Source organism: Vulpes vulpes, chromosome X (assembly GCF_048418805.1).
Source record: "Vulpes vulpes isolate BD-2025 chromosome X, VulVul3, whole genome shotgun sequence".
NCBI classification, from domain to species: Eukaryota; Metazoa; Chordata; class Mammalia; order Carnivora; family Canidae; genus Vulpes; species Vulpes vulpes.
The window spans coordinates 61367899-61381920 of record NC_132796.1 but is presented as its reverse complement, the minus strand read 5'-3'; the positions used below and the strand labels follow the sequence as shown (position 1 = coordinate 61381920).

General features: G+C 31.9%; 1 protein-coding gene across 17 annotated transcripts in view; it reads left to right on the top strand.

The window, feature by feature from the left end:
- The window catches only part of RPS6KA6 (ribosomal protein S6 kinase A6), a 216849-nt gene that overhangs the window by 135077 nt on the left and 67750 nt on the right, over window positions 1-14022 (top strand). For 7 of the 17 annotated variants that reach the window (XM_072744757.1, XM_026016757.2, XM_026016754.2 and 4 more), the window contains 4 exons: window positions 8906-9012; window positions 9343-9380; window positions 10640-10666; window positions 12891-12914. In XM_072744757.1, the coding sequence (XP_072600858.1) occupies window positions 8906-9012; window positions 9343-9380; window positions 10640-10666; window positions 12891-12914 (196 nt within the window). Of the gene's footprint in view, window positions 1-3369; window positions 3520-8905; window positions 9013-9342; window positions 9381-10639; window positions 10667-12890; window positions 12915-14022 lie in introns of all 17 variants that reach the window. The other 10 variants (XM_072744751.1, XM_072744756.1, XM_072744752.1 and 7 more) reach the window with 3 other exon arrangements.

Sequence of the window (14022 nt, the reverse complement as noted above, 5' to 3'; positions counted from 1 at the left end):
AGAACACTTCTGAAAGAAATTGAGGAAGACACAAAGAGATGGAAAAATATTCCATGCTCATGGATTGGCAGAATTAATATTGTGAAAATGTCAATGTTACCCAGGGCAATTTACACGTTTAATGCAATCCCTATCAAAATACCATGGACTTTCTTCAGAGAGTTAGCACATTTTATGTTTTTGATGTAACATTTTACATCCTTTTATTTTGTATATCACTTAACTGATTATTGTATTTATCTTTATTTTTACTACTTGTGCCCTTTATTTTTCATACTACCTTTGTAAACAATTAATTACCTACCCTTATTATATACAGTCCCTCATTATCTGCAGTTTCTTTTCTTTGTTTGGTTTCATTTACCCATGGTCCAGAGGCAGATAATCCTACTTAAGACATATCCTCAGAAGGTCAATATTAGGTTAATGCTATGGCATAATGCCTACATTATTCCCTTTAATTCATCTTACATCACTAGGCATTTTATCATCTCAGATCATCACAAGAAAAAAGGGTGAGTGCAGTACAGTAATTATTTTGAGAGATACAGAGACTGCATTCATGTAACTTTTGTTATAGCATAATGTTTGAATTGTTCTTGTTTCATTATGTTATTGTTGCTCATCTCTTACTATGCTAAAATTAAGTTAAACTTTATCATAGATTTGCATGCATTGAAAAAATATAGTATATACAAGGTTTGTACTACTTTCAGCCTCAGGACTATGTTGAAACATATCTCTTGCCAAAAAGGATGGGGGACTCCTCTATTTACTTTTACTAGTGAGAGTTAAAATTCCACATATTTTCTTGTTAGTAATTAACACATATTTTTTTTCTACTTAAAGAAATCTCTTGTCATTTTTTATAAGGCCACTGTAGTGGTGATGAACTCTTTGGCTTTTTCTTGTCTGGAAAACTCTTTATTTTTTCTTCAATTCTAAATGCTGATCTTACTGGATAGACTATTCTTGTAAGGTTTTTGTTTTCCTTTCAGGCTTTTGAGTATATTGTGCCACTCTCTTCTGGCCTGCAAATTTTCTGTTGAAAAAATCTATTGATAGTCCTATAAGGGTCCCTTGGTGTAATAAGTAATTTTTCTCTTGATGATTTTAAGACTCTCTCTTTATTTTTAACTTTTGAAATTTTATTTATGTGTCTTTTGGTAGGTCTTTTTTTGGGTTTTTCTTATTTGGAACTCTGTGAGCTTCCTTTATCCAGATGTTGTTTCCTTCCCCAGGTTACAGAAGTTTTCAGCTATTGTTTCTTCAGATAAATTTTCTGCCATTTTCTCTCTCTCTCTCTCTCTCTCTTTCTCTCTCTGTCTCCCCTCCCTCCCTCCCTCTTCCTCCTCCTTCTTTTTCTGGGACCCCTATAATGTGTTGTCCATAGAACACAAAAGCTATCTTCACTTTTTTTTAATTCTTTTTTTTCCTTTTCTGCTCTTTTTGAATGAGTTCACTTGTCGTATCTTCTAAATAACTATTTCTTCTGCTTCATCTAGTCAGCTGTTGAACCCCTCTAGTATATTTTTCAATTTAGTTCTTCTGTTCTTCAGCTCTATGATCTTTGTTTGGTACTTTCTTATTTTTTCTTTCTCTTGAAGTTTTCACTGTGTTTCCATTTTTCTCTATAGTGTGGTGACCATCTTTATAATTATTACTTTAAACTCCTTATTAGGTAAATTACTTATCTATGTTACATTGAGGTTTTTTCCTGAGTTTTTATCTTATTCTTTCATTTGGAGCATATTCTTCTATTTCCCCATTTTGTGTGGCTTTCTGTGTTTTATGTATGAGGTGAAACATATACTTCTCTCAGTCTTGAAGAAGTGCTCTTGTGTAAGAGATGAATCTTATCTTTCAACCGTACCCTAGTGCATGCTTGTCTCCTAAACCTTCATGATTACTTTGGGCACCTGTGTGGCTCAGTTAATTAGGCATCTGACTCTTGATTTTGGCTCAAGTCATAATTTGCAGTTTGGAAGTCAAGCTCCACATCAGGATCTGCATTCAGCATGAAGTATGCTTGTGATTCTTCTCTCTCTATCCCTCATTTCTCTCTCTCTCTCTTTCTCTCTCTCTCTCAATAAATAAATAAAATCTTAAAAAAAACTTCATTATTGTCAAAGCAGCCTGATTTATACTTGATAGGTCCCATTTATTGAGGATGTGCCAAAACCTGTGAGGGTTCCAAGTAGAAAGATCTCAGTCAGTACCTAGTTTCAGTTTGATTGAAAGCCAGATCTTCAGGCAGTAGTTTTAAAGCATGCCAATATATACACTCCTTTGGGCTACAATTGTAAACCCTGCTAGCCTTCAGACCAGGCAATTTGGAGGGGGTCCCCTGAGCTATAGTTGCAAAAAACAGAGCTTTATATGATCGTATAAGTTCCTTTCTGTAAGGTACCAATAAGCTGTAGCAAGACTAAGAGAGAGCACAAAGATGGTATCCCCTGGCTTAATTTCCTCAGCCCACTTCTATAGCCACTAAGTGTATGGGCCTTTTGCCATTTCTCATGAAGAATATGTTTAGCTAGTTTTCAGGTATTTTTCATAGGGAACTTTTCCATATGTCGCCATAGATTTTGTGTGTCCACAGGAGGAGATTAGTTCTGGATCTTCCAATGGCAATATCTTGGACCACCATTCCCCTTTTATTGCCTTATTTTTAATTTAACTGTTTTTATCTATAACACTTTTTGTGTTACTTTAGTAGTTGTTTTAGTGTTTATCATATAAATCTATAAATCAGGAGTCTGGAATCTGTGGTCTCAGGCCAAATGTGGCTAGTTGCCCATTTCTGTAAATACAGTTTTATTGGAACACAGCCATACCCATTGGTATAAATACTGTCTATGACTGCTTTCATGTTTCAATAGCAGTGAAATTGCATTATTTTTTTTATTGGATGTTAGGTCTTACTGAATTTATTTTTCTTGTATTCTGGATACTATTGTTTTCTTATAAGTAGTATTTAGCTTTGTTCTTGGATGCAGTTAACCTTTTGAGTCTTGCTTTTAAGCTTTATTATGTGAGACCAGAGCAGAATTTAGTCCAAAATTAATTTTTCCCAATACTGAAACATGACCCTTCTTAGTATTCTAAACTAATACCCTGTGAATTATGAAGTTTTTCACTCTCACTTTTGAGAACAGGACCAATCCTGTTACTTTGTGAATTCTTTGGATTCTTGTTTTTAATCCTTTAGGATTAACTGGGCTCAGGTAGTTTCCTCAGATGCATGATTGGCAATTTTTTATTGGATGGCAGACTTTCTGAAATTTATCTTGTCAGGTGATCAAATTTTTGTATCTTTATAAAAATTGAGAATTGTTCTGGAATATAAAACTAATTTGATTTTTTTAGGTTGTTAAACTGGACCAGAGCAGCATTTCATCAGGGACTAATTTTGCACCACTCTGAAGCAAAACACTTTGGATTACTCTTTCTAATACCCTGTGAATTATGAATTTTTCGGCTCTGGTTGGAGGTAACAGGAAGTATTCCTGGCCCTGTGTAAGTTCCATAGAATAGTCCCTTTAATCCTTTCGTTGATTGTTTCCTAGCTCAGGATAATTTCCTCACTCCTATGTTCTAAGCATTTCTCTGCTAAATATTTGAAGGAGACCTCTACATAACTCTATACTTCTCTCTTTCCCTGAAATTATCCTTTCTATATCTTATAAAGTCCATCCTTCTTGTCTCCCCCGCCTCTCATTAATTCAGGGAGTCTTATAGGCTCTGCATGACTTGGCCTCCCTGCACTGCTTCTTAGAAACTCTTTCTAGATAGCAAGGTAGGATAGCTCTAGGGCTTACTTTGTTTCCCATTTTTTAATATCCTTTGTTGACGATGGCTAATATCTTGAAAAGCGTTATTTCATAGATTTTTTACTGTGTTTTCTTTCAGGCAGGAAATGTATCCTGTCCTTGTCTACTTCATTTTGTCTTAAAGTGGTGGTCTGGACATAGCATTTTAATTGGGTGATAGTGTATCAACATCTCACTTCCAGAATTAAGATGTTGAGTATGGGAGATCTATTATTGATTCCCAGAACTCTGGAACTTGCTATGAAAAAAGAATAGTATGCTAGCCAGTGCTTAAGTGGCTAAGGTCTCTGACTTGTATCTGTCTATATCCAGTGCAGAACATGCCATGCATGAATATACATTATTATCTTGGCATATTGTTTATTATAGAACAGAATTCAGTTTATGGTAGCGTCTATTTAGAACACCATTCTAAGGAGGGTTTTTAAAGGACCTTGTTAAAAGCTGGTCTCAAGACACAGAATGGCAACAGTGAAACAAGGCCCGAGTCCATGATTTTTTGTGTTATAGTGTAGAAGTTTCAAGAATGTGTTTGAGAAATTTTTACTTGTAGTCATTTCTAATTTTCTTTTAAGCTCTTGATACCTTCATTCTAGATGTGGGACTATCTAAACCCATACTTGCACAGAGATGCAGTCAGTAAGTTTTGATTCCTAAGTCTGGAGTATTAGGTAAGAGAAAGCATTTTAAATGCATTTCCCAAAAGACAATAAATTAGTATATTCATTGAACAGGCTTTTAGAAAATGATTTATTACTTCTATAGATAGCTTAATAATAATAAAAGTTTTTTTTATTATACTTGTGTATACAATAAAACTGTTACATCATCTAAAGTGAGGTCATATACTTTATGCCTTAGTAAAAGACTTTAAAAATATATTTTTGTATGTGTTAAAGAATACTATAATATATATCATATATATTTTTTAAATGGAAAAGTACCCCCCCAAATTTCTCTCTCCTGAAAACTACTTACCTCCCACACATAGACAAACACACAAAACCCTTAAGTCATGTTTACATTGCTAATATTAAGAAAATATATTTGGATGAATGGCTGATAATTGTAAAGACCCCAATTTTTCCAGAATTAATTTATAGGTTTAAAAAAAATTTTTCAGGGCACCTGGGGTGGCTTAGGGGTTGAGCATCTGCCTTCGGTTCAGGTCATGATCCTAGGGTTTTGGGATCGAGTCCCACATCAGGCTCCCCATAGGGAGCCTGTTTCTCCCTCTGTCTATGTCTCTGCCCTCCCCCCATGTCTCTCATGAATAAATAAGTAAAATATTTAATAAACAAATAAATGAATAATAATTTTTTTTCAAACAGAGCCCCAATAGGAATTTTTGTTTGTTTTAAAGTGACAGAATAATTTTACTAGCCTATCTAGAAAAGTAAAGAAATGGAAAAAAACCAAAACATTTTGATAATAGCACCCCCTTCTTACCTTACCTCTTGTTTAAAACCTTATAAAGCTACTGCTTTAAGCAGAACAGCATATCAATGCAAGTTTAGACACATACTGTATAACCCAAAAATATTCTGATATATACGATTTACCACATGTTTCTATGATAAAGGATGAATCACAAGTTAATGGCAAAGGGATTGATTGTTCAGTAAATACTATATGATAAAACAGATATTTCAGAAAAAGTTCATTTTAAATTCTCATCTCTACCACATACAAAGATGAATTTTACTTAAAGAGTTAAATCAAGAAAAACAATTGTCTTAAAAGAAAATGCAAAAAAAAAAAAAAAAAAAAAAAAAAGAAAATGCAGCCGGGATCCCTGGGTGGCGCAGCGGTTTGGCGCCTGCCTTTGGCCCAGGGCGCGATCCTAGAGACCCGGGATCGAATCCCATGTCGGGCTCCCGGTGCATGGAGCCTGCTTCTCCCTCTGCCTTTATCTCTGCCTTGTCTCTGCCTCTCTATATATATATGACTATCATAAATAAATAATAAAAAAAATTTAAAAAAAAAGAAAATGCAGCCAAATTTGTAGTTTACCATTTAATGAAGGTTACTGCTTAATCATTAAAATAATGAAGGAATATCATACAGAAATTATATATAAATTTGACTACATAAAGTTAAGAATTCCTGAATGTCACAAACAAGCACAGAATGGCAAAAATATTTACAAGTAATGTGATAGGGAACTGACATTTTTAATACTTAAAGGGCTTATATACCTTATGGAAAAAACCAGTAAGTAAATAATGAAAAATAGACAAATTTATTACTGATAATTCACTTACGAAATAGAAAGGCCTAAAGACATGGAAAGAATGTTTAGCCTAGGAATCAAAACTTAAGTTAAAACAATTGGTGGCAGTTTTGTGTATCAAATTAAAAAGAATATTTTTTGAAGAGCAATATTCAGTACTATTGTGGATGTGGTAAGATGAATGCTTTCATAAATTTCTGATGGGAGGAGAAATTTTTGTAAACTTTTTGGAAAATAATTTTATTCTATATGTCAACATCTTAGATTATTTATTTTCACAGACCCAGTATTTCCTGTTTTATTTCTTAGGAATCCTTTTTGGGGAAATAATCATAAATGTAAAAGATATTATGCATATTATAAAGTTACTTAAAAAATGAAAAGCTGGAAATAATCCAAATGAACATTTAGGTAAATTATAGTAAATTTGTATGTTGATATTGTGCAGATGTTGAAAACTATAAATTAATTTTAAAGATATGGGAAAGTGATTATGTTATTAAGTGGGGAAAAAGGAAGCCACTAAATAGTATGTGTTATCTTAAATATGTTAAAACACACATGCACTTATACATACACAACAATTTGAAAAGCAGACAAGAAAAAACTAGCAGTGCTTACTTCAGGGTGCTAGGGTTTAGATGATTTTCTTTCAGGTTCATTTGTGATAGGATGATTAGTGAATATGGAAGCATTAATGGTGGGAGTGAAACTAAAACCAAATTGAAACAGCGTATGGCAGAAGTGACTTCTGGGGAAGAGGTAGTTATTAGAGATAAGTATTCCTGAATTCAAATTGTGGACCTGCTTCTTCCTAGCTTCCTATTCTAGCTATTCTGATTCTGAGTCTCTTTTTCCAGATGTAAGGTGGTGATAATACCTACCACATAGGGTTGTTTGAGAGGTTGTAATAACATAATAAATGTAAAGTTACTCACATATAATTGCTACTTAGTAAGTTTCTTACTTGTTTCTATCATGAGGCTTTTAACAGAGACAGCTTCATGACAAAATAAAATGCTTGTCATAAAACTATAACCTAGGCAAAGCTTCTTCCTGAGAGTTTGAAAGATTTTTGTTTAGGGTTTTCTTATGTATTAGGTTTAAATGAAAATTTTGATTAGCCATCCTGAGAAGTTAAATAAAAAATATTTTTTCATTCTTAATAATGTATCAAGTGAAAATTATTTTTATAATTTTACCATTATAATATTCAAATGAACTACCTGAAACTTTGATAATTCATAATCTTTGTTTTTTTTATTTCTAATAGGTTTTTAAAAGTTTTTATTTATTTATTCATGAGAGACACAGAGAGAGAGAGAGAGAGAGAGAGAGGCAGAGACACAGGCAGAGGGAGAAGCAGGATCCATGCAGGGAGCCTGACATGGGACTCGATCCCGGGACCCCAGGATCACGCCTTGAGCTGAAGGCAGTGCTAAACCGCTGAGCCACCCAGGCTGCCCAATCTTTGTTTTTCTATAGATCATTTTAAAAAGTAGGTAGAGTTTCAAAATTTATCTTTAACTGCTCATTCTCTGCAATTTTACTAGTAACCTGAGTCTGTATTACATAATTCAGTATCCATAATTCCAAATGGGCAAGTCAGTTATAAGATTTGATGATGTGTCATTCAAATTTTGAGTTTTCTTAATAATCCAGTGATTTTTGTAATGAAAATAACCAATTTCTAGACAAGTTACTTGTTTTGCCAATCAGAAACCTTTGATAAATTTTGAAAATTACACCTAATGAAAAAAATACATCTAATGATTGAGTAGGACCTAATTTTTTGTATAAATTTAACACTCATGAATAATATAGATGTAAACCTATAATAATTATATCTCATGGTTACACACATAGCATTTTATAATTTACAAAGCTTTTTTCCACATAAACTAATTTGATTCTTAAAACAACCTTATTAGGTAGATATAGCAAGTGTTATTATCCTTATTTTACAGCTTTAGAAACTAAAGCCCAATGGCTATGTGACATGTCAAACGTTACACTATTAATTCTAATTACAGTACTCTTTTCACTTCACCACGGCAACTCTATTCCCAGGCACAAAATGATTGAGAAATAAAATGTCATTAAACTTAAGTACTTTACTAGCAGAAGAGACCTGGAACTACCCTTTAAGTCAGAGATTGGGCTTAAAACTGTATTTTGGAATGCCTGGGTGGCTCAGTGGTGGAGCATCTGCCTTTGGCTCAGGGCGTGATCCCGAGATGCAAGATCGATTCCCAAATCGGGCTCCTTGCGAAGAGCCTGCTTCTCCCTCTGCCTGGGTCTCTGCCTCTCTCTCTGTGTCTCTCATGAATAAATAAATAAAATATTTAAAAGAAAACCTGTGTTTTGTTTAATATAGGAGTTAGTAATTTGACATCTTGTGTTGGTATATTAGAAGCTTTGGGTTATTAGAGCTGCTAAAAGCAAAATACCTGGGAAGTGATAGTAGACAATGAAAGAGAATATGTAGAAATAGTGGAATTACCAATGGTAGACCAAAATATCTTATATACTGCAGAGATCCCGAGAATATGACCATATTGTAGTAGTTTACTAAAATTAATAATTGTACTGCCATGCTATAGTGTTAAGAGGTACATCCTGTGCAGTATATTCAGTGTAGAAGATACATAAACTCCCTAGTATATTTTAGGAAGATTTACATTAAAACAGTTAATATTGAAGAGGATTCTTAGAGGGTTTACGTTCATCTATTTACATTTTTATGTACCTAGATTTGTCTATTTATTGGTTTTTAATGAAGTAATTTTAAAAATTCAATATTGAAAGAAGGATCAAATAGTAAATTGTTGTATTCTAGGTACTGTTTACAGAGGAAGATGTGAAATTCTACCTTGCAGAACTGGCCCTTGCTTTGGATCATCTGCACCAATTAGGAATTGTATATAGAGACCTGAAGCCAGAAAAGTAAAGCTATATTCTCCTTATGAATCCCTGTTACCACTATTTCTATAACTAATTTTTTCTCCATTAAGTCTCTTATCTATTTTATTTTATTTAAATATTATATGAAAAAATATATGAATTATACAATTATATGAAACTTACTTATAAAAAGTAGTCTTTATCAGATACCATTGATTTTATTTTATTTTTCTTGTAGGTTTTAAATTAATAATTTAAATATTTTCTAGTACATGAAATATACTATTTTAAAATTTATGAACATTTTTATGTAAATGTTATATATAAAAAATATTTTATTCTATTTTGTTGAATGTGATTTTTGATTTACAGCATTCTGCTTGATGAAATAGGACATATCAAATTAACAGGTATGTGAATGTTCTTATTTTGCCCTAAGCCCATTTTATAGTTTTATATATTCCAATATATATATTTGTCTCAGCCTGTTTTCTTTTTCCTTGACTTGTATTTTATTCATCTCTTTAGTGAACTCAAATTCATTTAAAAGGTAGATAAGATAGCTCTCAATATGTTCTAATGTTATACCAAAAAATATGCAATAGAGTTACTGTCCTAATTAACAAATGACATTTGGCTTTCTAGGTAAAAACACATCATCTTAGTTTTATTCTAGACTGAAAAATTTACCCTAAGTAGTTATCACCCTGAAATGTAGTGAATTATAAACTTTTAAACCAAGTGTTTTGGAATCAGAGGTTCAATTTTTTCTGTATTTATAAAGACATTTTATTTTTCTTTATTTTGAATATTGAGGGTTTACTATAACACCAGATGCTAATCCTCACAGGATTCTTAAGTATAAAATATCTTTATTACACCATTTTTAAAAGCTTTTATTTTAAAATAATTTTGGACTCACGGTATGTTGCAAAAATAATATTGAAAGGTCCTGTGTACTAATAACCCAGTTTCCCTCAATGGTGACATCTTATAAAACTGCAGTGATAATAATCAACCCACAGAAATTGATTTGTATAATACAACTCACTGGACTCTATACTTTGTTTGAATTTCACTAGATTTTGCATGAATTTATTTTTGTTTGTATATAATTCTATGACTTTTTATCACATGCACAGATTTGAATACCACCACCACAATCAATATGCAAAATTGTTCTACAACTACAAAAAAAAACTCTCTTGTGCTGCCCATTTATAATTATACCCTCCTTCCCCCCACCCAAACTTCTGGCAACCACTTATCTATTCTACATATCTGGTTTTGTTATGTTGAGAATATGATATAAATAGAGCCATACAGTACCCATCCTGGGCATTTGTCCTAAAGAAATAAAAACTTATGTCCACATAAAACTCTATACATGAATTTTCATAGCAGCTCTATTTATAATAGCCCAAGACTGGAAATGTCCCAAATGTCCTTCAAAGAATGAATGGATAAACAAACTGTGATACAACCATACAATGGAATACTACTACCCAGCAGTAAAAAGGAAAGAATTCTTGATATATGCAACAACTTGGATGGACTCAAGGGCATTATGCTGAGTGAGCCAATCTCAAAAGGTTACTTATGTTATAAATAGATAGTAAAATCTTTATTTAATTATCAGAATGTTAAAATGAAGATGTGGTCTTTACAGAGAATTTTGGACCAGTACACTTTAAAGGTAAGTTGCTTTAAATTCTTAAGTATACTGCTTCTGTGTAAAACTAAACTATAATAAAGCTGTTAACTTGAAAGCTCAGGCAGTTGTGATAAAGTTCAAATAAAGTTTAGTAAATCTTTCTTAGTCATAACCTGATTCTCTTTTTCATATATAAAAGAAGAAAAGTTGATTTAAAGGGATTGAAAGAGGAAAAGGAAAGAAAAATGATAGAACAGTAGAGTTTTTTTAAGATTTTATATATTGCATAATTTTTATTTTATACCAATCAACTTTTGTGCAAAGCTAATTAGAATTTAATTATTTTCATTTTTTAAAAATAAATTATGCCTGTTTTGTCAGGGGTTGAGGAAGGTAAGTGGGAAAAAAGTAGAATAAATCCTACCTATATCTCTTTTCTACATTATGATTAATTGGTGAATAATGATGTCAAATTGCTTTATATTTAGTCTTGTAATGTGAATTCTGCTTTTATAGCTTTTGGACTTAAATTGGCTGTGGAGAAAGGAATAGTTAGAATAAATGCAAACTTATAAACAAAGGACAAAGCTTATAAAAATAAAAAAATGATTTATATATATTTTTTAACAATTCAGTCTATTTTCTTTAAAATGGCATAAATATTTCTTTAAAGAAAGTAGACAATAATAAATATTAGATAATTTATACTGTTCTATAATTACTGCCTAATTCAGAGTTTTTTAATGAGTAATAAACATATGGGTTTAACCTTACAACATTCCAGTAATGTTGGTTAAAGTGTGACCATTCACAGCAAATATTCTAATACTTTACTTTTTTTTTCCGTTATTTCCTTTAACTTATTTTCCTTCTATCCTTCCTTCCTTCCTTCCTTCCTTCCTTCCTTCCTTCCTTCCTCCCTCCCTCCCTCCCTCTTTCTTTCTTTCTTCCTTTCTTTCTTTCTTTCTTTCTTTCTTTCTTTCTTTCTTTCTTCTTTCTTTCTTTCTTTCTTTCTTTCTTTCATCTTTCTCCTTTTTCTTTCTTTCTTCTTTTTCTTTTTCTTCCTTTCTTGCTTTCTTACGTTTTGTGTGTCTTTTCTTCCCTCTTCCTCTCCCTCTTTTCCTCTTGTCCTTCTTATCTTCTTCCTTCCATTTTGAATATTACAGTCAAAAATACCAGATCGATTGCTGTTTATCATTAAAACCAGTGGGCTCTAATGATTTAAGAATGTCTCATATAACAGTCTTTCTCAACATTGTTTCTTCTTAGGCTTAGGAGGAAGAATTAGGTTTTCCTTAATCATAAGAGAGGGACAATATCTTTCTTTTTACCAGTCCATTTAAAAAATTCTCTGAATAAAAGGAATAGATGCAATGTTCAACAAATTACTCTAGAATGGCAGTGAACTATACAAAGGTTCCCTGATATGACTATGGTTTGAGCCTAATTGACCTCATACCAAGAATATGATTGCATAGCAGAAGACCAATAGAATGAGAATACCCCCAAAATATCTGCATAAATGTCAATATATTATTTATATTGTTTGTTGTGTCTCATTTTTTTCTGTAACACCTCACCTCATAGTCTATATAAAAACTAACTAATATGATTTACCTGGTTCATAAAATAATGTTTATTCATAATATTCCATTAAAAGCTTTAAATTGAACATACAATTGATTTCAACTGTCTCTGGTTACTATAATGTGTTTTTGGAAGGACAGAATTCAGGGTAATTTCTATAAAGAGAAGGGAGAAAAAATATACAGTGTCAGAAATTTATATCACACAGTACTTGATTGGATATTTAAGAGAGAATGTATACATAAAATTAATTTTAATAATTTTATGGTTATGCAAATTATTCAGTGAGATTACTTTTACTCATAGTAAATATTTATGAAATCATTGTCTCTAGGCACATTTTGAAAATTTGAAGTCTTAGAGTCATTTAAGTATACAAAGCTATACTGACCTCCTCCTCAAAAAAAAAAAGCCCTTATAAAGCTGCTTTCTGTATTTTGTTTTCAAAGTAGTGGCTTGGAAAAATCACTGCCTAACTTATATATCTTATTTAATCTTGTAGCTAACTCTTACTGTAAAACTTTTTGTCAATTGATTACTGAGCAAATTCTAGTGTTAAATGTCAGTTTTGTCAGACAAGTACAGCAGAGGACCTGTATGGAGTGGTATAAATCTGTGAAAGGTAATGGAGGATAAGAAAATTCTCTTCCCTTTCTCCTCCTCTCTGGAATGGCCAAAGAAGCCAGTGTTCTTCTCTTACAAGGTATGTTGTTATATTCAGCTGAACTGACCTCAAAAACTAGCTTTCATTACATTTAATCTTTGAAATGGAATGCACAAGAGTTTAAAATTCTCAAAATATAGACAAAGAGAGTAGTAGTACATTGAAAAGATTTTTTTTTTAATTATGGTAAAAATAATGCATTAAAGTCATTATTCAAAGATAAGTGATTTTTAAATGAAAATATTGAACATGGTTAGAAAATTAATTTTGAGGGACCCTAAAATTAATTATTCATGTTGATATTTTATTTTAAGAGAGCAATTTAGGACTTAAAGATTTATTTTCCTTTATAGAATTAAGGTATAATTTATGCAGGGTAAAACTCATTCTTTGGATCCTTGTGGTGATGGAATTTTCCTGTATCTTGACTACATCCTTCTCAATACTGTGGTTGTGATATTGTAATATAGTTTTGTAAGATTTTACCATGGGGAAACTGGGTAAAAGGTAAATAGGATGTCTTATAGTATTTCACATGCATATGTGAATTTGCAATGGTCTCAAAATACAAGGTTTACTTTTTAAAAATCACTTTTTAATCTATACTTTTGCAAACTTTGACAAATACATTTATTTTATTCCTACCACCAACGTAGAGATAAGAAACAATTCTATCACCGTCCAAAATTTCCCCTTTACAAGTCAATACTCCTTTTTATCTTAGACAAATATCAGTCGGCTTTTGGTCCCTAAGGTTTTACCTTTTCCATGATGTAATGTAAACAGAGGCATAGGAGTAAATTGCCTTTTGAGTCTGGCTTCATTTACTTAATATACTGCATTTGAGATTAATCTATATTGTGTGTTTTATTTTTTATTGCTGAATGGTGTTCCATTTTATGATGATGCCATGGTTTGTCTAATCCCCAAGTAAGGGGTATTGGGCTTGTTTCCAGTTTTTGGCAGTGATGAATAAAACCACTGTAAATATTCATGTGCAGGTTTTATCTGAACATAATTTTTTTTTTATTTCACTTGAGTAAATACCAAAGGAGTGGTATTGCTTGGTCATATGGTAAGTGTATTTTTAACTTAGTGAGAAACCTGTAAACTGTCTTCCAAGTGGTTGCACCATTTTTCATACCCA